This window comes from Salmo trutta, chromosome 14 (assembly GCF_901001165.1).
Source record: "Salmo trutta chromosome 14, fSalTru1.1, whole genome shotgun sequence".
In the NCBI taxonomy this organism is placed as follows: Eukaryota; Metazoa; Chordata; class Actinopteri; order Salmoniformes; family Salmonidae; genus Salmo; species Salmo trutta.
The window spans coordinates 38,596,788-38,620,869 of NC_042970.1; the positions used below are offsets into that span (position 1 = coordinate 38,596,788).

Below are 24,082 nucleotides of genomic sequence, written 5' to 3' on the forward strand. Positions count from 1 at the left end.
GGTTTGTAGGCCTCCTTGCTCACACACGCTTTTTCAGTTCTGCCCCAAAAATGTCTATGGGATTGTGGTCAGGGCTTTGTGATGGCCACTCCAATACCTTAACTTTGTTGTCTTTAAGCCATTTTGCCACAACTTTGGAAGTATGCTTGGCGTCATTGTCCATTTGAAAGACCCATTTGCGATCAAGCATTAACTTCCTGACTGATGTCTTGAGATGTTGCTTCAATATATCCACTTAATTTTCTTCCCTCATGATGCCATCTATTTTGTGAAGTGCAACAGCCCCTCCTGCAGCAAAGCACCCCCACAACATGATACCCGTGTGCTTCACAGTTGGGATGGTGTTCCTCGGCTTGCAAGCATCCCCCTTTTTCCTCCAAACATAACGATTGTCATTATGGCCAAACAGTTCTATTTGTGTTTCATCAGACCAGAGGACAAATCTCCAAAAAGTACGATCTTTGTCCTCATGTGCAGTTGCGAACCGTGGTCTGGCTTTTTTAGTGCCCCTGTGACAACAATTTTGGACCCCCTTGTGGCCCCCCTAAATGTGGAGTATGAAATAATATTTACATAACTAATGCCTGCAATGCAGTGAAGAAAACGATAGTGACAACAATAACATCTAATGTAACTGGCCCCTCTAACAGTACAACTGGTCCCAGCTTGCCCCCCCCCCCAGTTGAAATGGTCTAGAACCGCCACTGCTTAGGGGTAGACGTAGCTCTCGAAAACTAGGAGGCATTTTACCTTCTCCCTACAGTTTCCAGCCATTAGCTTTGCCCACGACTGGCTCGTGTGAACTACAATCTCGACCACGTGTTATAATGTTTAGAAACGTCAATAATCATTGCTTGCGATACGGCTTTCGAGACATATGGCCCTTATCTTTTATATGCGAAAAAAAATAATCCTTCATATAAAAAAAAGATTTACTGTTGCAGTTGTGCACAGAGCCATACAGCTATGGGCGTTTCCACCCGACAAAACTACACTTCCCGAGTTACGCTTACACACAGGTGGCTGTGTGGGAACACTAACCCTATCAAGATGTGTATCAATTTATTTCTGGCTGATATGAAAGATAAGGAAGGTCCTTATGCTTCCAAAACCGTACAGCAAGCGACGCGTGTTAATGTTCAGATTGAGCATCGGGGTTCTTAACAAAACTCCCCTGTACAGAAGACGTCTTCTTCCAATTACTCTTATGTGTGATGTTATGGAACTGAGAGTCATGATCAAGGGTAGACTTCACATAGTAAATGTGGGACACTAATTAGTATGATATTACGTTTCGTATATATTAATTAGGAATTACAATCCGTACAATAAGTTACGAATAGTAATTCGTACAATGTTATTGATGCAGCGTTGGTTGAAGAGACCAGACAACTCCAGTGTCGGCTTTGAGGATGTTAAAAGAAAAACGTTAACATTCCCTTACACATGTCCGTGGGCTATCAGTAAGTAGATAAGAGCTTTTCATGTAAAAGCAAACTTATCTTAGTTCTTCAAAATGTCAATAATTTGTGGAATTGTTTATTGCCTTAAATTGTCTATAGGAGGGGAGAGACTGCAAGTCACAAAGACTTTATGGTCTCAACCCGAACCCTCAACCACAAGTAGCCCACTCTCCTTACTCAATCTGTGCTGTCTATTGCAAGAGGTAAAGACAGGGTTGCATTTCTAGGCTGTCATGCTAAATAATATCAATGTTTCTGATCTGGTGATTCCATGTCTAGGCACAGTATGTTACACAGGTGGAACATTGTCCTATGTAAGAGATGATTCATGGAAAGCAGAACCCACTGACCTCTTGTCTTAAATTATCAGGACCATTCAGTTGGCAAGTACCTTTTACACTTTACTCCATACATACAACATGTGTGTTGTACATCTGATTTTGATTTTACTACCGTGTAGATGTGGACAGACTGAAGTTAAACTGTCAAAGACTGACATTATTGCTTATCTTTATGTGATAAAGCGATGGTCATGTAAAACTTTGCATATGTTTCCGTTCCCCACTCTAAGCTTGGAACCAAAGGAGCAAATTATTATTAATGAGTTAAAACACAATTGTTAGAGAGATTTGGGTACTTTCTCTCTTCTGTGATTATGGCCTACAGGCCTACTGTTGTGTTGCTATTTCCCCACACCTCTTCATCGTGATTGGAATTGACCTTTGATCCCACTCTGAGTCACTAAACCAGTGAAGTCATTCAGAACACATGAGTGTTGAGACAAGCTTGCAAAGTGTGAAGTCAATCAGAGGAAAGTCCTCCCTGTTGGAAACCTTAACAAACCTTGCTGTTTTTGTTGTTGCCTTCATCAATATCTAAATGCTTTTTGATTTGGATATATTCCAAGGACGTCTATTTGCAACTTTGAACAGAGAGGTCCACTCGGGAGGAACCGCCATATTTGATGGAGTCCTATACTATAACATTAGCTGTACATTGAAGGTATGTAGCTATTTCTGATGCCTGCTCTCTACTTTTAAAGAATGTGAGTTTAAATAGTATGAGAGGAATTCACAATATTCACTCCTAGCGAACATTCCCAGTATGTTATGAGATGGTATGTTCTTACTCAGCACTGTCTATCCATGGATAGGACAGAAACATGTGCTTGCTGTGTTTCTTGTATTTCAAGGATACAACATATCCAATTGTCAGCCCTTAGCTAGCATCTAAAACAATGATATCTTCCCTGAAACTTAGCATCAGATGAATGTGTAAATATTAGAATGCTGTTTGTGCCTCCCAGGTGGTCCGTTAAAGCTGCCTGGGTGATCAACCTGAGCCTCTCAAATGACCCCTCCATCCTCATACACTAGCCAGATAGTAGGTGAGCTTCTCTTGATCTCTTTCTGTATTTTTTAAAACATTTAAAAGCAGACTACACATATAAATGTTCCCTATAGAGAAAATCTAAGAATGATGATCTGTTCTATTCACTTCCACTCTTTACTAGCTTCTCTGATCTAGCTGCCATGAACGGTGTGATAGAAGGTGTATATGAGCCGGTGCAGCACCATTGGTTCCACTGCGAGCAGCAGGTGGACTGTAAAGACTCCTGGTTCCCTTTCAGCAGAGAGGACTCACCAAGGCTGGAAGAGGCACACAAACATGGCATGAGACAATTCATCATACTTTTACAAATAATACAAATTGTTCTTGTATTGTTGCCCCTTTGTACTATAGCACCGTATTATGTGGGATGTGTTACCCTGAAACAAGAATATAGTTACACTGAAATTAAGGACTATCTAGGCAAGTAACGTTTTCATTGTGATGAACTATAACTTGTTACCATACTATGTAATTACAACTTTTGCTGTAATGTGGAGTGTTATGGTTTTGTTCATTTAGGCTGTGCTGTTCAATCAGCCATGGGATATAATGACGTGATCCCTGATGATAGTAGCAATGATAAAGATGACTAACCATAGCATCATAATTGTGTGTTTGCTCCTAACAGGTGGGACCCGCGGGGAGGACGAGATGGTGGTAGCCACAGAGGGTAGGCGGTTCGATGTGAGGCTGAAGGAGAGGCGGCGCTACGCGGTGTACTGGGAGCAGCCCCCCTCGGAGGTGAGGCGCTGCTCCTGGTTCCACAAAGGAGACAAGGATATCTCCTACACCCCTTACCCAGAGCACACCAGCCTCGTCCTGGAGGTAGGACACAGTCTGAAATGACAACGTGTTCCCTATATCGTATACAGGGCCCTGGTCAATAGAAGTGCACTATATAGGTGCCATATCGGACGCACACAAACGCAAATCATTACAAAGTGATACAATATCTACCTTGATGCCTTGGTGTTTATCTTCGTACCATAGTTTTGCGGGGGCCAGTATTTACTTCTTTCTACCGTCTGAAAGGGGTATACTGCGGATTGGTAATGACCTTGTTAATCTGTCAATCATACCTTGGTAATATTGTCAGTAACATATACAGTATTATTGACCGGGTTTGAACCTCGGTCAACCACATAACCCAAGACTTGTGTTACCTCCCGGAGCTAATGTCTGGAGTGCAGGAGACCAGGGTCCATAACATTTGCATCACTGTATTCACAGGAGGCTTACATGATATCAGTGACGCTGAATGACTGGACGAGGAAGTTAGAATTCCCCACTGGAGAAACGGTGGTGTTGCATAGCCCTAAGGTATGACCCCCTCTCCCATCCATAACTGATATGTACAGAAGCACAGTATATCTTAGTGACACTATCTTACTATCACTAGTACCTGCATGGTATGTCTGTAGAGATGCAAATATTGGACTGTAAAATAAAATGCAACAAAGTTTCTATTCCTTGGTCTGTCTCCGTTAGCTTATGACACAGCAACAGACAATCCCCTCGAAGTACTGGATAAGCTTCCCCTCTGCCTCTGAGCAAAGTCGACCCAGGACCGTCAAAAGGGGGATGGAGGGTATTTCAATAGAGATACCTGAAGGTAAGCCCGCAAATGTATAGGCCTCCATCTTCACAATGGGCTTTGAGTTCTACACCTCTGTGTGAGGTTGTCACACCTGTACTGTACTTCTATTTGTGTTTCATGCAAACAGTACTGGGAATTGGCCTGAACAATGGATATTGCATTGTTTACAGAGAACTCACGTTGTAGAGCATCCAATGCATTGGACCATGCGCACATTGGTATTTACAGTACATGATACCAAATTACAATTCCTTACACAGTATACCTTATTTGTGTTGTTGGTCAATCAGGAGAGCCTTACCAAGTAGACCACCTTGTCTTCATGGTACATGGCGTTGGACCGGCCTGTGACATCCAGCTGCGTGGGGTCGTTCAATGTGGTGTGTGTATAACCTTTGACCCCTACTTCTAAAACTTTACCTTTACCTGCACTCTGCTTTTCCCCTTTTTCACAATTCCTTTTTTTCTCACAGACATTCCCGTACGTTGATTAATGCAGACTTGATAGGTTAAGATGACCATATTACTTGAAACAAAAGTCCTACCAGTTAACTGTACCAACATGCAAAAGCATATCACAAACATACTAAAGCACTCTCTACCGCCTGTAGTGAATGATTTCCGCGATGCTTCACTCAGCCTGCTGAGCAGTCACTTCAAGCAGGGGCAAGATGGCGCCCACATGGGCCGTGTGGAGTTCCTGCCAGTCAACTGGCACCGGGTCCTGCATGGAGACGCCACTGGGGTGGACGAGTAAGGCCTTGGACTGTTCCATCATTTGGCTTTGAGTGCTGTTTTTGTGTTGTTTGTTGTTTAAATCGTCTGTTTACTGGGTTTTGTGATTTTTCACACAAAAGTATGGCACACGCACACACACATACACACACACACACACACAAACACACACACTAATACAAACTTTCTTACCTTCCTCCTACCAACAGGGATATCCAGAGGATCACCCTGCCCAGCATCAGTCGTCTGCGTCAGTTCAGCAACGGCACGGTGCTGGACCTGTTCTACTACAACAGCCCCACCTACTGCCAGACCATCATAGACACCGTGGCCTCAGAGATCAACCGCCTCCACCACGTATTCCTTCAGCGCCACCCACAATTCACTGGTGCAGTGTCACTGACTGGACACAGTCTGGGTCAGTACCTCACAGACCTCTCCTAACTTTCTCTTCAGACTTTATTAGGAAAAACTGCACTCATAGGAAAAAAAGTTTCCAAAAGGGTTCTTCGGCTGTCCCCATAGGGGAACCCTTTTTGTTTACCGGGTAGAACTCTTTTGGGATATGTGTAGAACCCGCTGTGTAAAGGGTTCTACCTGGAACCAAAAAGGGTTCTTCAAAGGGTTCTCCTATGGGGAGAGCTGAAGAACCCTTTTCGGTTCCAGATAATACCTTTTTTTTCTAGGAGTGCAGTATTGATAACCATTATAGTAATTCATATTCTTTATTAATATGACTTTTCTAGGTTCTCTGATCCTCTTTGACCTTCTGACAAATCAAGAAATACATAACACAGATGAAAAGATAGTAAGTAGTAGGCAACTGACAAAATGTACAGCTACATTTTGGCCATGGCCACAACCACCAGCATATTTATTCTGATTAGCTCAATGTTGATCCTATATTTCTTCTGCTTCAGAGTAGCGTCAGCAGCCCAAGTGAAGCAACCTCCATTAATTTTGAGAGCTTTGAGAAAACACTTAGGAATTGCGGATTGGGCAAGTTTTTCCAAATGCTTACAAAGGAGCAAATGGACTTAGAATCACTGGTAAGCGTGTGTGTGTGTGTGTGTGTGTGTGTGTGTGTGTGTGTGTGTGTGTGTGTGTGACTTTCTAACTGTGTGTGTGTCCTCTGTCTATTGACTAGGCTCTCTGTTCGGAGACGGACTTGAAGGACTTGGGAATGCCCTTGGGGCCTCGCAAGAAGATCATGTGCTTGTTGAAGAGATGGAGAGAGGTATGACATCCAATCCACTTCCAAATAGATCCATTCATTGTCAAACATAGCCATTATGTGAAATGTTCCACTAGTTTTAAAAATCAAGCTTCTTTGATCTGACATTCCAGTCTATTGGATCTATTGCGCGTAGCTTCCTGTCCATCTGTGGTCTTAACCCTGACAGTATTCCATCCTAACTGTTTGTAAATGGGCTGCAAGCTGGAACCAGCAGCCTGATGAAGTTATATTGTTTAGATTGTTATTGGAGCTATCTAATGTATCCATCCATCCTTCGGCCCAGAAGCAGGAATCCAGGACAGGAACGTCCCAGCCAGTTTCTGGCATTCCAGGTGTGTATTCCCAGGTCCAAGAACAACCAACGCTCCTCTCAGACGCCCCCTCCACCAGCCCAGTGGATTACAAGTACTTTGACATTGGCATTGGCCAGGTAAACAAACAACAACAACAGTGACTGCATACAGTAACATGTACACATGCACATACAGTAGAGCGAGAGAGAGCAATGCCGTGGTGCACATATCTGCACATATGTGAAGTAGTACACCATTTTCGGGGACCGCTTATGGCTCGTGAGGACAACTTTCAGAACTACTGGCTAAAAAGTATACATTATTTTGTGTACAAGGATTTAAACAACAAACAACACAAAAACAACACTCAAAGCCAAATTATGGATTAAAGAGAATATATTTAATAGAATGTCTTGATGCAGTTAACATGAGGCCCAACTATTACAACTGAAAATCTAAATGAATAAAATGTAAATGTAATTTTAAAATGTTGGTAAGTTTTGATATCCATGCTTAGTTACAGAAAGTGAAGAAATTCAGAATTTATACATGGAGCATACTGAATTAGTATTAAACATGTACCCCTGCCCTTCCTGCCCAGGTGTCCATTGTGTACCCTCAGCTGGCCTTCCAGCCGCAGGCCTTCTTTGCCTTGGGTTCTCCTATAGGGATGTTCCTATCAGTGCGCGGCCTGAAGAGGATCGACCCCAAATACAGCCTCCCCACCTGCAAGAGCTTCTACAACATCTTCCATCCAGTATGTTTATGGATCATATGTTAGTAAAAATGATTAGTGGAGCTAAAGTCAATCAAAGTCATGAGTATTCATAAGGACCTGACAATGTGTTCTTCCTCCTTGCAGTTTGACCCGGTGGCCTTCAGGATTGAGCCCATGGTGGTGTCTCCAGGGGTGGACCTGCCCCCAATGCTAATCCCACATCACAAGGGCAGGAAGAGGATGCATCTCGGTGAGACCTGAGGCGTGAAGCTTTGATCTGAACATTACAGAAACATTTCTAGATATGGTAGCCCCATATGTCATGAGCTTTTTGTTAAGACCCTAAGCGAGCATTACTAACGCTCTGACCTGCCTGATAATTTAAAACACTGACCTACATCGTTGCTATCCGATGAGCGTGTGGAAGCTTTCATCCACCTTGTGCTCCCATGCAGTGACCCTGTGTTGACATTGTGTCCCCCAGAGCTGAAAGACAGCTTGATGCGAGTCAGCTCAGATCTGCTGCTCTCCGTCAGTACTCTCCGTGGTGTGTGGCAGACCCTCACCACGCTACCTGTCAACACACTGCCCCCAGTGGCCAGTGTAGGAACCACGGCTGCACTGCCACCTCAGGAGTCCGAAGGTGAGAGACTGGTCTCATTTATTTATTACTTTTGTTCGCTCATTAATTCATTCACTCATTTATTAGGAACCATGTGCAGTGTTTTTCCATACATGCATTACTTTATTCTTCATATTCCCAAAAACAAATTCCACTGTTGTTACTCTAGTAATTATAGCATTACTAAACAGGTAGGCCTTTAAAAGCAACTTAATGTAATATAATGATTTTTCGGTGTAATTTGTCCTTTGTGTGACGTGTTTTTTGTATGTACTATGAGTATTACCATGTTACCCCTGCCTGCAACCAAATGTCCCTTTATTTTAAATGTTTTTATTTGACCTTTATTTATACAAGTTTTTCTCATTGAGATAACATCTCTTTTCCATGAGAGAACTGGTCCAATAGCAGCAAGGGGAACAACGTGTCAGACAAAACAACTTACATACACTAACACAACATTAAACACAACTATAAACACACAGACAGCACAACAATTACACATTATGTTAAAAACACGAAAGTCTTGACTAAAAACAGCTGTCCTAAAAGACAAAAAAGAGACATTAACATTTGAACTGTGTTAGTGGAATGTTCCATCAATACTCTTTTCCAGGTAGTAGGGCCCAAAACGGTACCGTCTCACCTACAGAGATGAAGAATATCAGTTTTGGAATGTTGAATGGTGGACGTCGGTTTGATTACGTCCTTCAAGAGAAACCCCTAGAGAGCTTCAATGAGTATCTGTTTGCCATTCAGAGCCATCTCTGCTACTGGTAATAACAACTGAGCTAGTGTTGACTCTGACTCATGCTGTATTTGAACTAGCTTACATGTTTTCTTAAGCTTTCTGCAGTATCTCATGTTTTCTTGTGTGTTTCAGGGATTCTGAGGATACCGTGTTGCTGCTTTTGAGAGAAATCTATGAGGGGAAGGGAATCCTTCTCTAGCATCTCCAAATGTCCATGTAAAGCAGGGGTGGGCAATTCCAGTCCTCGAGGGCCTGATCAGTGTCACAGTTTTGCCCTAGCTAACACACCTGACTCCAATAATCACCTAATCATGATCTTCAGTTTAGAATGCAATTTGATTAGTCAGCTGTGTTTGCTAGGGATGGAGAAAAAGTGTGACACCAATCAGGCCCAGGAGGACTGGGGTTGCCCACCCCTGATGTAAAGGATGGATCTTTTGAGTTGTGTATCTACTAGAGGAGACTCTGGACGCCATCACATGTTTATGGCTTCGTTTGTATTTATTTTTCTGTAAAGTGTATTGAGGCTTCTGGTAAATGCACTTTGAATAAATTGTGATTTTAATCTGAATTGTGATTTGATCTGGAGATGACTAATTTACACAGTTATTTTTGGTCGATACCTAATGCACTGTTTGCATAAGAATGCATTTAAAATGTATTGTAGGATTATGGGCTTGTTCTAATTTGTTTACAAATATGGAAACTTTGACCAACTTTTAATTTAAGCTGCTATTCTGCTTATTCACACTTTTTGCTGGACCATGTCCTAGTTGCAATTTAGCACGTGTGTGTGTTTACTTTTAGTACATTATGAACAACAGAAATAAATCCTGCAAGGTTTTGACTGTCTGCTTCAGCCAACAGGCATATCTAATAGCTACTGTTGACTCCATGCCACACTGTTGCCTATTTAGCCTTGCACTCCAAAGAGAGGTGACCACGCATTGTGTTCCTATCTGTAAGATTCATGTCGTACATTAACCGACTGTGTCTTTAAGTCACATTCCTAGCACATAGCCCCCAGAAAGTTAATTTCCCATTTATCCGCGTCACCCACCGCGTGGAATATACGCCACAGGACAGTTCTCTTTGAAGAACGCGTTGGGACATTTGGACTGCCCATCACATCGTGCTTTGCAAGGAACGTTTTCATAGTGAAGAAAATAACTTTATAACACCATCTTTGACGTCTCTTGAAAGTCGGGTTGCGGATTTATCCGGTAAATTCACTGGAAAGGTAGGACATTTCACTTTTGGACTATTGGCTATAATCGCCAGCTCTGTGTTGACTGTTTTTGCCTGTAAAAATGTAAATCGCTATACTGTTAGATGGATAGTGATACCGTTGTGTTATGTATCGTGATGGCATCTACTAAAATGTAAGATCACATAACAAATTTGGAATATTAATTATATTACATTTTGAAGTATAATTTTGCTTTAAACGTTATTTAACTCACTTTGGCACAAGATCATGGGCGACATGACAGGACCTGCATGTTCAGTCACACAGCGTATGTGCAGACACCAAAGACTAGGCTATAATCACAATATTTACTTCTAGAGTAACGTTCCATGAGAGAAATTCATTTTTAAAACATGATTTGAAACCATAGTCTCGTCTGTTCAACTTTCCTATGAATCATACATGGACTAACACGGGCCCTGTAGTTTCTTGTTTATGATATATAGTTGTGTTTTATTGAAAGTAGGCTATTATGACCATGTAAAGTCAGTTAGCATAAGATCACACAAGTTGGCTAGTCATGACTGTTCATTTGTTGTGTCATGACAACAGTTTTTTTGAAGCCCATATAACATAGGTTCAAGTAAAGTGCAACCACATAAGGGAATAAATGGAGCAAATGCATCCCATGACATTTTCACATGCAAATAGTTTTATTTCTATAATATATAGGTTATCAGTAGTCCCCGAGGGATGAGACTCAATGAGAGCAAAATATGTCTTCCACTGAATCGTCCTTTTTTTTGTAGCCTGTCCATTCTGCTTGAATCAAATGTAATTCCAAATTTTCCAAAACTCTGCATTAACTGTCTAGATGGGGGTTCTGGCAAGGGAGGATTACTATTAAAAGCATTTATCCTTTTAATGACTTTCTTTCACTCTTCCAGTGTGAGAGTCTGGCTCTTATAAGCTCTATAACTCTGGAAACAACTAGCTGAGCTGACACCACAGCCGGCGTCGTGGATAATGTGTGAGCACTGCTAGCTTGTACTTTTTCATGCCTGTAAGCCTGTTGTTTTCGGCTTTTCTAACACATGTTTGTATTGTGTTTATGTAAGTCTCATTCAACCACGGGATAATTAATCCCTGCTCTAATTAAACACACTTAAAATGCTTTCCTTTATTTGGATGAAAAAGGAAAGCTGCGAAATTAAAAAAGTCTGAACCTGCTTTTTGTGGGGGCAGCCCATTATTTACCTAACACCATTAGTTCATGTTTGAGTGCAGTGGTTTAGGTTTCTGCAGGACAGGTTTGATTGAATTCTAGGCTAACACAGCCAGGATGCACTGTTTCAACCCTGCTGGTAAGAAAAACCCATCTGACTGAAAGGCGACTTCATGTAAGGTGAGGTAGCTTGAGATTCTTTGAAGTAGGGGAGCTAATAAGAGGACTGGAGGATAGAGTTACAATGTCACTATCTAAACCTGGGTTTTGGTCAAGGATTTCACTTTCGCGTGTACACACACACACACACACAACAGTGCATTTGCCTTTCTCACAATGTGATTCTCACATTGATTGATTAATCATTCGATTTATTGTGGATATTGTCCATCAACAGGAAATTCTTTCCACAGATTTTCCACTTGTTGACCAATGACCAACGTTCCAGTAGCCAACACAAGGCAAGGCTCAACCGTACACACACACAGCACTATACATAAGGCAATGTGAAGTCTGTCTGAAGTGAACAGGGTGCTACTCATGGCTTACACACACGCTCACACACACTGACACACGCTGACACACACACAATCCTTTTTCACCGCACACAAAAACAGCGTATATCCCAGAAAGAGCACAGCTCAGACGGAGGGTCAAGAACTGACAAACAGCGTGCTGGAACGTTCATTTCCTTCCATGTGTTTTCTTTCAGTTACATTATGACTGAATGAATATGAGTGAAGAACTCATAGAAACAATCCATTTTGGCTTACTGGTTGCCTCGAACTTGCATTCACATTGCATCATGTGCTGTAGTGTTTTTGGCATTTCTGAGGCCCTCAGAGCTGGAAGGAAGATGAGGTCACTCTCAGACACACCCCAGGCAGAGGCTGAGGCTCAGCTGAACAGGAAGTGGGGGTTAAATGGGCAGGAGCAGCCAACATATGGCTGTGTCTGAAAATGTTACTAAATGCCGAAGCTTTTCTTCCTCCGTCATTTTCTTTCTGAATTCCTATCCAAGCTCATTGTAGGAGGTCAGGGTGGGATCCTCGGATCCTCTCCTCCAATGGGCTTTGAGAGGAATTGAGGAAACATGGATTGAGGAAGTAAGGATTTGACGGCACATTATATTTTTAGGCACAGCCCCAGTCCGCTCTTTCACATGTGGAATGGAAGCAAGCTGCGGTTTCTGGGAATCAAAAGAAATTCCCACAAATGTTCCCATTTTGGAGAACTGGAATGCAGAAGTTCTCTTGGGAGGTAAAGGAATCCAATTGAATTCAATCCATTTATATTGAGCTCATGAGGCCTTTTGAGTAACACTAGGGGAAAACAATGGATTATGTGATCAGTATTAGAAAATAATCATTGTAATAGGTGAGCAGGCAGTATTAGAAAAGGGAGTTACAGGGAGAGATTCCCAGACTACCATGACCCTGCCATTTATAGACTTGTGGTTGTGGAAAGGATTTCAGGAGCTTGTTGTTTTTAAGTGTTTCCCCTAGCAGTTTGGCTGCGCTGATGTGGGTGAGTTATCATTTGTTGAGTAGGAAGTGATAGGGAGACGTTGAATCAACACTGTGCTGTTTCACATCCACGCATTGCTCACGGTCCCCTGCCTCTCAATGGAAACGCTGAGTAAGACTGCACTGTCACTGCCCCTGGCCAGGATGTACTGTAGACCTACACCAGATGTGTCTGGTCTGTGTGTGAGGTTGCCTAGTAACCTCCCCATCATAACACCTTTAAACACGTACGGAATGGATTTGGATCCCTTTAACATGATGTCACATTAGACCCACACTAGTGGTCATTATTAGTTCCATCGTGGCAATTAGGCCGACTGTATGAGTAGGGGAGTCAACATCCCTAAAAGCAAGTACACTATAAAGTGTAAAAAAGTTCTGTAATTATGATGTTGAAGATCTTGATGACATACCTTGGGAAATCATGTCATGCCTGTAACAACTACCAACAATGTTTGAACGGAGCTGAAGGTTAGGACTAATAACAACAAGATAACTAATGTAAAATATACTGTGTCTGTAAAAAAGTACATAGGTTCAGAATTTTTTTGAAAGAGCACAGTTTGAAAGATATGGCAAATAGAAATCACAATGGATGGACATCATAAATATATGGGAGGGGTAGAGGAAAGACAATAGTTAAAAACAAACAAAATAAAACGATAGTAAAATAGACTGTGTCCATAAACTGTATATAGTATGTATAAGCTGGAAATACAGGCCTAAGCGTTGTTGTTCACTAGTTTGCTCCAATTGGGGGAGGGGTGGTAGGGTTGGAGGGTAATAAAGGAAATATTTAAAAAAGATGCGTATGTATGTATGTATGTATGTATGTATGTATGTATGTATGTATGTATGTATGTATGTATTTATGTATGTGTATATATCTGCAAAAAAATATATATGGGGGATTGGAAGTGATGCAGACAATTACATTGATACAATCTATCTGCAATATTTTAAACTGATCTACCCCCTAACCCCCCCCCCCCAAAAAAACTATGCCATTTATCTTAGTTTACCACTAGATGTCAGGCTGTTCATACCTAGTCTTTGCTGATATTTCTTGTCAACCTGTTTAATGCCACTATAAGTAATAACATACAGTCCCGAACTGATTACAGTAAAATAACGATTCACTAAATCGGTTCTCAAAAGGATGGATGGATGGATAAAAAGTTGAAGCAAATTCATTTCAAGCAGTGTTTGATTTGATGTTCTTAAACATGTCACTGAACGTGAAAATGATCTATGAAGATCATTGAGCCTCTTTGAAAATAATTCTAATTGCTCTGTGAAAGCGAGGTGGCGAGGTGACAGTGCCATGGGGTGGGCCAAAAGGCTATCTTTGTCATCGGTATTGGGAACACGAACTGCACAGACAAATAGTCTTCCTACCATGATGCTATTATTGGTCAATGAAGATGCGTTCTTCTTCTTACTGTATCTCTGATAGGTAGTGTCTATAGGAAACATGGCTAGGTATGTCTGTAGCAGAGAGTTTCTATCTTTAATGGCTAGCTATGCATCTCTAGTATGTAATCGGTACAGTAGAGAGGTGATAGAGAGGTAGGTGTCTGGTATTTATGACTACAATGTGACAGTGACCTCACTTTGACCTTTGTTATTATGCACAGGTCACCGGAGCAGCATTGTGGCGATGTCGTTACAGTGCTAAGGAAATATTATGTTTTCAGGGATTGACATTAAGGTCTGAAAGGTCATTTTTGGGTTGCCCGATGATTATGATCGCTTGCCCGAAAATGCAAAGTAGCTGGAAGACGACCAGACTACTGGAATTCTTTTCATTTTGGTTGTTATCAGTAAACAAAAAATCACAGACCCAATGGGGCAAACACGGAGCAGTCTCAACTTGCATGACCACCCAGGTCACTTGCCTCAGGCGATAGGGCAACCCTTAATCTCAATCCCTGTGTTTTTGTTTTTTTTTACTCTTGAAACTACTGATGAATTCATGAATTGATTGAATTAACATTACCCATTGTTCCCATGAGGGCTCTTCATGAATGAATATAATTAATTCACTTTCTAAACTGATTGTGTTCAACAGGATTTGACTGCCCAATCCTGCCAGATAGACTGTTAATCTGAAATGAAGCATTATGCTGTGGTAAATTAAAAGCAACTAAAAGGATTAGTCAGTGTGAGCAGCAGAACCTGTTTTTGCTGGCTTGTGTGAGCTTGAATCCTGAAACAATGTTGTCTAAAAGTTTCCCCATGGTTCTTTGACAAACAGATATAAGGTGTTGGTTTTATTCATGGCATTGATCCAGTGTGGGTTCATAACTGTAAGAAAGGAAGTACGTCTTGTGTTACATATGTCTCCTCCTTGTCACACCAAGTTGCATCGGTTGTGTTACTGTATGCTAACACGTACGTTTTGTTCACGCTAAAGAGCACATATCTGTGCCAAAAAGTACCGTAACATTTGAAATAGATGGGAAAACCTGTAATCCAATGGGATTCCAAATACCACAACTCGCAATTGCATTGCAGGAATTGCATGCATGCATTTTGGTCAGATAATCACTCCCTGATAAGGGATGGATCGAAATGGACATGGAGGGTCATGCCTTTTCAATTTCAGTCAAGGGGAGGGTTTGGGTATTTAAAAAAAAAAAATCTAGTCCAGGGGAGGGTCATTTTGTGTTTGATGACATTTCAATATTTCTCAGTGTTTTAGAATTAGTTGCTTATTAGGCTATATATCGGCGACTATGGGCTATTTAGTGTGGTCACAATCAAATGATCCATAGCCTATAGGCTACGAAGTGCATGCTGGGAGAATCACAGAGCAAGGTTCCATTTCTAAGATAGCTGCAGTGAAAATAAAACTAGGCTGCATTACACACGGCAATGGATATTCCAACCTGAGCCCCGGCCTGCTCTGCTCTTGCTGATCCAAAACTTTTTGCCTGCTGCCTAACCAATAGCTGTGCTGTGTAGGGCTACAGTGACAGTTCAGGAGGAGAGTCAAAGGTTTCTTTCGATTTTCTTTTAAATGATTAGGCCTTACGCGCAGACTTGCCTATGGCCTATTTTCTCTTCAGAAGGGGAGCGGGAAGTTGAGAAGGAGGACCAGAGGTCAACTTTGATAGCTTGCTACTTGCTATAATTGATTTGATTAAAAACAACATGTTTCTTGCCCATGATGTATTCATCAGAGTTACTGACCTCGCAATAAGACAGATTCAAGTAACTTACATTGTGGTGCTGAAACCTGAAGTGGTAGCCGCGGCACAATCAATAGGAAATGGACAGCTCGTGGTCCTGAAAGTAGGCAAAATGGAGTCGGCACAATTCATTTCAACGTCTTCATTAGGCTATAGGCTGCTATATCCATGGATTTGTCTGTCAATTCCTCCATCCACCATGCGCTCTTTAAATAGCCTAGCTCCATGTCAGTGAAGGGCTGTTAAGTTAAAAACCAAGACTCGAATTGAGCGGGTATGAGAGGGTATGGCTTAAGCCTACATTTTCTTAAAGAAAATGGCTAAAAGCACAGGGCCTATCCCTTGTTAGCTGAAGATTGTGAAGAAAATAAAACAGATCCGATGATAGAAAGTGATCTATAACAGCGTGTTGGTCCACAAAGCTTTATGCTAGAAACAAGCTGTAAAATACCCACGTAAGATGTCACTCCGATGCATATGGGGATATCGTTGTTTCCTTTCTTTTCATTCAGAGGCTGAGCTACAACCTTCTATAGCCGAGGAGACAAAAACATGACTTTGCTTGGGAGGCAATCTAATTCTGTCACTATCAATTGAGCTATTCACTTTCTGTACAGTAGAAGATGTTTAAACACAGACCGCTTTCAGTGAAACACTTGTGACCTCTTGTTGGGAAGAAGAGTAGCCAGCAGTTAAAGCTGACATTTATCTGTGTTGGTAGCCTACTCTGTCTGGAGTGGAAAGGTAGTCCTTCTCTGTCTGGAGTGGAAAGGTAGGCCTACACTGTCTGGTGTGGAAAGGTAGGCCTACTCTGTCTGGAGTGGAAAGGTAGTCCTTCTCTGTCTGGAGTGGAAAGGTAGGCCTACACTGTCTGGTGTGGAAAGGTAGGCCTACTCTGTCTGGAGTGGAAAGGTAGGCCTACACTGTCTGGTGTGGAAAGGTAGGCCCTACTCTGTCTGGAGTGGAAAGGTAGGCCTACTCTGTCTGGGGTGGAAAGGTAGGCCTACTCTGTCTGGTGTGGAAAGGTAGGCCTACTCTGTCTGGTGTGGAAAGGTAGGCCTACACTGTCTGGTGTGGAAAGGTAGGCCTACTCTGTCAGGGGTGGAAAGGTAGGCCTACTCTGTCTGGAGTGGAAAGGTAGGCCTACTCTGTCTGGGGTGGAAAGGTAGGCCTACTCTGTCTGGGGTGGAAAGGTAGGCCTACTCTGTCTGGAGTGGAAAGGTAGGCCTACTGTCGGGTGGAAAGGTAGGCCTACTCTGTCTGGGGTGGAAAGGTAGGCCTACTGTCGGGTGGAAAGGTAGGCCTACTCTGTCTGGAGTGGAAAGGTAGGCCTACTGTCGGGTGGAAAGGTAGACCAACTCTGTCTGGAGTGGAAAGGTAGGCCTACTGTCGGGTGGAAAGGTAGACCTACTCTGTCTGGAGTGGAAAGGTAGGCCTACTGTCGGGTGGAAAGGTAGTCCTTCTCTGTCTGGAGTGGAAAGGTAGGCCTACTGTCGGGTAGAAAGGTAGACCTACTCTGTCTGGAGTGGAAAGGTAGGCCTACTCTGTCTGGAGTGGAAAGGTAGGCCTACTCTGTCTGGAGTGGAAAGGTAGTCCTTCTCTGTCTGGAGTGGAAAGGTAGACCTACTCTGTCTGGAGTGGAAAGGTAGTCCTTCTCTGTCTGGAGTGGAAAGGTAGTCCTTCTCTGTCTGGAGTGGAAAGGTAGTCCTTCTCTGTCTGGAGGGGAAAGGTAGACCTAACTCTTGAAAGTACCATGCTCAGATTTCTAATGACGTCACACTGATTTATTATTGGAGAAATAAGATAGGCCTGTGCTCATCTTATCTCTCTGTCCATTCTTAACCTGTAATTTGTGGGGTATTAAAAAAAACTGCTAAAATGTACAATTACGTAGAATTGCATGAAATGTTTATAAAAGGCTTTTTTTTTTCGATTGACCTGCATATACGATGATAGATTCATGCAATGCTTTTACTGTAGAGATCTTTCCACCCCTGCTCTTGTCCACGGTGGTCTACCAACCTTCTGGCCTGCAGCCCTGTGTGCTATTAAAATATCTGCGTTGCCATGTGATGCTTACAGGACGAAGAACAGTTTCTAAAACTGCATATCTAAGGCTCTGGTCTGTCCAGGAAGTGAGTGTAAACGGTATACATATTCTCTGCTATCCACTTGGTTTGTAATGATTATTTTGGGTATAGGGGAGGGTGGATTGTATTTCTTTCAAGCGTTCAGGGAGGGTTTAGGTAAAATATAGTTTTCTCAAGGTAGGGTCATCCATTTTCATTTCAGAGAGGTCCGATTTTCTCCATGTAATAAATTCCGTTCACTCCCTAACTGTAATGTTTTGAATGACTGGACTGCTGTTGACATTTAGATTTGAGTCTAAACACGGTACCATCCATCCTTGCTAAACAGGTTGAACCAGAAGTAACACCACCTTGTCACATCAAGCAGAGTCCTGTTTGCTCTCATGAGTTGTTGTGTGCCTGCTATCTGGGGCTGAGTCCCAAATGGAACCCCTATTCCTTATATGGTGTTCTAATTTTGTACAGAGCCATATGGATAGTACACTATAGTAGTAGTACACTATAGGGAATAGGGCGCCATTTAGGACACAACCTGGGTTATAACCACATGACATCACTTTATGACGAAGAAACTTGACCTGGTTTACCTACTGTACCTTCCAGCCTCCTTCCTTGATTGTCCCCACCTGGATTTAGTATAGTGTACAATAACTCCCAGTCGAATGTTTACCACAGTCTGTTCCCTGGTGTTTGTGCGTGTGTGTGTGCATGTGTGTGTGCTTGAGGTGAAGGAGGAGGGGACAGGGAGAAAAAGAAAGAATTAAAGGGAGGGAATGAGGGAGCAATAAGTCTACGGGAGGGAGGAGGCTTGGGCCAGGAGAGAGAGCCTGGCAGAGTATCGGGGCTGTTTCAGATGGACATTGCAGCGTCATTCACTGCAGCAGTAGTCAGAGAAACGCGGATGGGACAGTACGCTGGCTAACTTGACCTGGGATGACCCACACGTGCACACTTAAAAGGAGCACGCACTTAAAAGGAGCACGCACTTGTATAGACTTACAGACAAACAGGTAAAGGCCCAGTTCCCTTAGAGGGGTAAAGAAAGCTGCTGTCAACATGGGGGGCTCTCAGTCCCAACAGAAGAAGACCGGCGGGGCAGCAAACTCAATCAAGAGGAAGACAAGTAGCATGTGAGTGAAGTAACTGTTCTCTAATACCTGTACTTACAGTAACAGCAATGGAAGTTCGACAACTGTCTAATAACAGTACTTCTATCAGAGGCGTGTCAAAATGGCCTCACTCAGTTGTGGAGTGGATTATTTTAAATGAGCTGTTGGGTCAATGATATTCATGCTGAATGTTTCAGGAGCTGCTGTTTGTCAGAGGTTGTGGCGTCTTGTAGGCGGAATTGACGGTGTACTTGGATGTTCTGGTTTGTCAACTTCGTTGTGGCCTGACGAGTGAAGAAGCTATGAACAGGCTATGACTGATGCGTTTGTGACATGTCAGAGTGTTTGTTGACCAGAAAGGAAGTAACTTAAACATAGTATAATCTTTGTTAAAAACAAAGTGTTGGGGAGACTTTAGCTAATCAATGTCTACATTTACACTATTACAGTATAACAATATCATCACTATGCTATATTTTACGGATTGATAATGTAAAGATAGTCTTTGTTAGTTTTTGAAAGTTACGTGTCTTATTATTCAAATCGATTGATACATTTCAGGATTTAAAATGACAAAGTAGCTGTGGGAAATGGATGGAGATCAGTTGCTTGTTATGCTGTGTATTATAAGTGTTATACTGTGTATTATTAGCATACACTATAAGCAAACAGTCAGTGTATGCAGTGTGTTGTCACCTCCATGTGTTTAATACTAGTGTGAATGAATGGTCTGTTCAGACAAGCTCTTGCACACACATGCAAATATTCACACACCCTCACTCACTCAATGATAAGGCTTCAAACAGCCTGGAAATGTACAATGTCAAGCATGTTTGTCTACTGTACCCTCTAGTACATCCGTGTGTGTGTGTGTGTGCGCATGTACTCATCTCCAAGAACTGAGATTTGTGATTTTACTGTTGTTGATTGAAACAGAGACCCTCAGTTGTCTCGTCATGTTTTGTTGACGAAAGGAACGTTTAGCTGTCCGACTGATTGATCTCACTGTGTGAAGTAGCTCCTGTGTTTCCTCTAGTCCCCCCTGTACTGTCAATGTTTATATGAGGAGTTGTCTCTCTTAAAGGGGACCACTCTGCCCCCTGCAGGTTATACCCACAGAAATAGAATTAATAGAACAGAGAATCCCATTCAAGTCAATGTACTGTAATTCTATTTCTATGGATATGCCGTCTCAATAGCAGATGAGACAGCGGACATAATGGATGCATTTGACCCTCATGCTTTTACCAATACAGTAAACTGTACCTCACACTAGAAGATAAATAAATGCTGCATTACTGTTTGTGTAATGGAGGTGTTTGGGAACCTTGCTCGTTTTATGAATAAACCTTTCCTGAGACCCGACGAGTTGTGTTGGCTCCCAAGGCTTTAGTTCAGTGGGCTACCATAGATCAATAATGTGGTAAGCTGTTAATGATTGACTAGGTTAGATAGATCCATATCCGATCACAGTGTTGAATCCATAAGATGCTCAGCTAATTGCATGTGATGAATGTGGCAGTTGGAAGTTTGGAGTCGATCACTCTTGATTAAAAGAAGTCATTCGTGTATCAGCAGAAGTTCTGCAATAGACAGTCCTGTAAACCCGGTTAGCTGATCTAATTCAGGCTCTGAAGCGGGGTGGGGGGTGGGGGGGGGGGGGGGGGGGACATTGAGAAAAGGTGGACCTTTCCTTCTGAAACTTCCGCCACAGGGGACCTTTTGTTCCTGCTGTGTGGAAATGAGTGTCAGGTTCTTCCACTTTCTACGGTCAATCATATAAACACTGTAGTAGGGCTGGGAACTGCCAGAGAATTCACGATACGATATTATCACTATACTTAGGTTCAGATGCGATATGTATTGCGATTCTCACTGCTCAAAAGAATAAAGGGAACACTTTTAAACAACAATGTAACTCCAAGTCAATCACACTTCTGTGAAATCAAACTGTCCACTTAGGAAGCAACACTGATTGACAATAAATTTCACATGCTGTTGTGCAAATGGAATAGACAACAGGTGGAAATTATAGGCAATTAGCAAGACACCCCCAATAAAGGAGTGGTTCTGCAGGTGGGGACCACAGACCACTTCTCAGTTCCTATGCTTCCTGGCTGATGTTTTGGTCACTTTTGAATGCTGGCAGTGCTTTCACTCTAGTCGTAGCATGAGACGGAGTCTACAACCCACACAAGTGGCTCAGGTAGTGCAGCTCATCCAGGATGGCAAATCAATGCGAGCTGTGGCAAGAAGGTTTGCTGTGTCTGTCAGCGTAGTGTCCAGAGCATGGAGGCGCTACCAGGAGACAGGCCAGTACATCAGGAGACGTGAAGGAGGCCGTAGGAGGGCAACAACCCAGCAGCAGGACCGCTACCTCCGCCTTTGTGAAAGGAGGAGCAGGAGGAGCACTGCCAGAGCCCTGCAAAATGACCTCCAGCAGGCCACAAATGTGCATGTGTCTGCTCAAACGGTCAGAAACAGACTCCATGAGGGTGGTATGAGGGCCCGACGTCCACAGGTGGGGGTTGTGCTTACAGCCCAACACCGTGCAGGACATTTGGCATTTGCCAGAGAACACCAAGATTGGCAAATTCGCCACTGGCGCCCTGTGCTCTTCACAGATGAAAGCAGGTTCACACTGAGCACATGTGACAGACGTGACAGAGTCTGGAGACACCGTGGAGAACGTTCTGCTGCCTGCAACATCCTCCAGCATGACCGGTTTGGCGGTGGGTCAGTCATGGTGTGGGGTGGCATTTCTTTGGGGGGCCTCACAGCCCTCCATGTGCTCGCCAGAGGTAGCCTGACTGCCATTAGGTACCGAGATAAGATCCTCAGACCCCTTGTGAGACCATATGCTGGTGCGGTTGGCCCTGGGTTCCTCCTAATGCAAGACAATGCTAGACCTCATGTGGCTGGAGTGTGTCAGCAGTTCCTGCAAGAGGAAGGCATTGATGCTATGGACTGGCCCGCCCGTTCCCCAGACCTGAATCCAATTGAGCACATCTGGGACATCATGTCTCGCTCCATCCACCAACGCCACGTTGCACCACAGACTGTCCAGGAGTTGGCGGATGCTTTAGTCCAGGTCTGGGAGGAGATCCCTCAGGAGACCATCCGCCACCTCATCAGGAGCATGCCCAGGCGTTGTAGGGAGGTCATACAGGCACGTGGAGGCCACACACACTACTGAGCCTCATTTTGACTAGTTTTAAGGACATTACATCAAAGTTGGATCAGCCTGTAGTGTGGTTTTCCACTTTAATTTTGAGTGTGACTCCAAATCCAGACCTCCATGGGTTGATAAATTGGATTTCCATTGATTATTTTTGTGTGATTTTGTTGTCAGCACATTGAACTATATAAAGAAAAAAGTATTTAATAAGATTATTTAATTCATTCAGATCTAGGATGTGTTATTTTAGTGTTCCCTTTATTTTTTTGAGCAGTGTATATTGTATTGCGATTCGATACTGCGATTCGATTGCGACTTGATGTTCCAAACAGATTGCTTACTATATGTCTGCTTTAGCGAGACAAGCGAGAGCATGAGACAACGAGTTTAGGTCAGTCTGAAAACATGTTGGCTTACAATTTAAAAAGAAGATGCAGAACAAGCTATAGGATGAACAATTTCGGCGTTTTGGCGCAGGTACTGCCGACTAGCGCTAGCTAACGCTAACTACAGTAGCAACAAAAATAATAAAATGTACAGTATATATTGTTTTACAAATCGAGTCAAATATTGATATAATATCGGCCAAAAATAATAGTGCGATATGTAACTGTATCGATTTCCCCCCCATCACTAATACATAAAGATAGCCGCTAATGCTTTACAAAACTCAAGCTGTGGTGACTTTGTGCTGTATCATCTAAAAAGCTTTACTACATGGATAGTTCATCCAATTTATACAATAATACAATAATGCAAAGGCTCCCACTATAAAAGCCCTTCACACATCATATTTGCATTGCAAACATGGGTCACTTCAGACAGGAAGTATCTGTGTGTCCTGTCACATCAGATAGGACTTTGTCCTCTCAGCATTTGCCGTATAACAGCAGTCACACTGCATACAGGTGCTCAAGGCCATGGCTATGTTCCAATATCCATACTAGCACACCCACTGCCTGATTCTTATAGGACTCACTGTGGCGATTTAGCAAATGTATTTCTCAAGTGCAACACTTGATAACCACCTCCTTTCTCAAGTTTGTTCCAAATAGCTGGGTGAATACATCACAAGACTAGTGAAGTACGACAGCGTGAAACCAAAAAGAACCTTATTTGAGACTGTTGTATGATTTACCACATTCACATACAGTATCATAGATATTATTCCATATAGCTGAGTATTATTAAAGAGGTAAACAGAAATGCAATTCAGGGCAGCCACAGAATTGGGGTAGAGGCCACTGGAGCAGAATCAGAACTGTTTCTGCCACCAGATGGCTCTCTCATCACATGAAGGTGATTTTCCATGGGGAGACTGTACAAGGCAAGGCTTATCATATTTAGGTTTCATCCAAAATGGCACCCCATTCCCTACCTCCTGTAGTTCACTACTTTTGACCACCAGGGCCCATAGCGTGGCTGGTCCAAGATCAGTTTGTGCTGGTGTGACAATCACCCTAGCAGCATTTCACGGTAAAGTCTAAACCAGTTTTTTTATTTTTATTTTATTTAACTAGGCAAGTCAGTTAAGAACAAATTCTTATTTACAATGACGGCCTACCAAAAGGCAAAAGTCCTGCGGGGACGGGGGCTGGGATTAAATAATATATATTTTTTTAAATAACATTATAAATATAGGACAAAACACACAACAACAGAGCAAGGCAGCAACACATGACAACACAGCATGGTAGCAACACAACATGGTAGCAGCACAAAACATGGTACAAACAGCTGTATTCGGTGCACGTGACAAATCA

The 24,082-nt window shown here is 42.7% G+C and overlaps 2 protein-coding genes across 6 annotated transcripts in view; both read left to right on the forward strand.

The window, feature by feature from the left end:
- The first annotated feature begins 1,616 nt into the window (after nucleotides 1–1,616).
- Nucleotides 1,617–9,379, forward strand: ddhd2 (DDHD domain containing 2). Of its 4 annotated transcripts, XM_029775759.1 has the most exons (19): nucleotides 1,617–2,465; nucleotides 2,770–2,850; nucleotides 2,977–3,134; nucleotides 3,484–3,680; nucleotides 4,086–4,175; nucleotides 4,344–4,467; nucleotides 4,743–4,832; nucleotides 5,064–5,205; nucleotides 5,397–5,605; nucleotides 5,934–5,995; nucleotides 6,108–6,236; nucleotides 6,335–6,424; nucleotides 6,708–6,854; nucleotides 7,319–7,474; nucleotides 7,580–7,685; nucleotides 7,920–8,078; nucleotides 8,674–8,833; nucleotides 8,941–9,020; nucleotides 9,219–9,379. In XM_029775759.1, the coding sequence occupies exons 3-18, from the start codon at nucleotides 2,996–2,998 to the stop codon at nucleotides 9,005–9,007; spliced, it is 2,067 nt and encodes a 688-aa protein (XP_029631619.1). In that variant the 5' UTR covers nucleotides 1,617–2,465; nucleotides 2,770–2,850; nucleotides 2,977–2,995; the 3' UTR covers nucleotides 9,008–9,020; nucleotides 9,219–9,379. The 4 variants fall into 4 exon arrangements, with proteins under 4 accessions (XP_029631619.1, XP_029631617.1, XP_029631620.1 ...); XM_029775757.1 differs by having other exon boundaries at nucleotides 8,941–9,379; XM_029775760.1 differs by having other exon boundaries at nucleotides 6,711–6,854; nucleotides 8,941–9,379.
- Nucleotides 9,380–9,876: 497 nt separating this feature from the next.
- tacc1 (transforming, acidic coiled-coil containing protein 1) overlaps nucleotides 9,877–24,082 on the forward strand; it is a 41,809-nt gene continuing 27,603 nt past the window's right edge. The window contains exon 1 of one of the 2 annotated variants that reach the window (XM_029775755.1): nucleotides 9,877–10,048. Coding sequence is in view for 1 of the 2 variants with exons in the window: in XM_029775753.1 (XP_029631613.1) it covers nucleotides 19,089–19,162 (74 nt within the window). In the remaining variant the exon portion in view is untranslated. Of the gene's footprint in view, nucleotides 10,049–18,811; nucleotides 19,163–24,082 lie in introns of those variants that run through there. The other variant, XM_029775753.1, reaches the window with a different exon arrangement.

Bases quoted from the DNA above. Each gene is read 5' to 3' on its own strand.
- ddhd2 (XM_029775757.1), top strand. From the start codon at position 2,996: ATGAACGGTGTGATAGAAGGTGTATATGAGCCGGTGCAGCACCATTGG. The intron at 6,855-7,318 runs GTAAACAAACAA...CTTCCTGCCCAG, and splicing joins TTGACATTGGCATTGGCCAG to GTGTCCATTGTGTACCCTCA. The intron at 7,686-7,919 runs GTGAGACCTGAG...TGTGTCCCCCAG, and splicing joins CAGGAAGAGGATGCATCTCG to AGCTGAAAGACAGCTTGATG.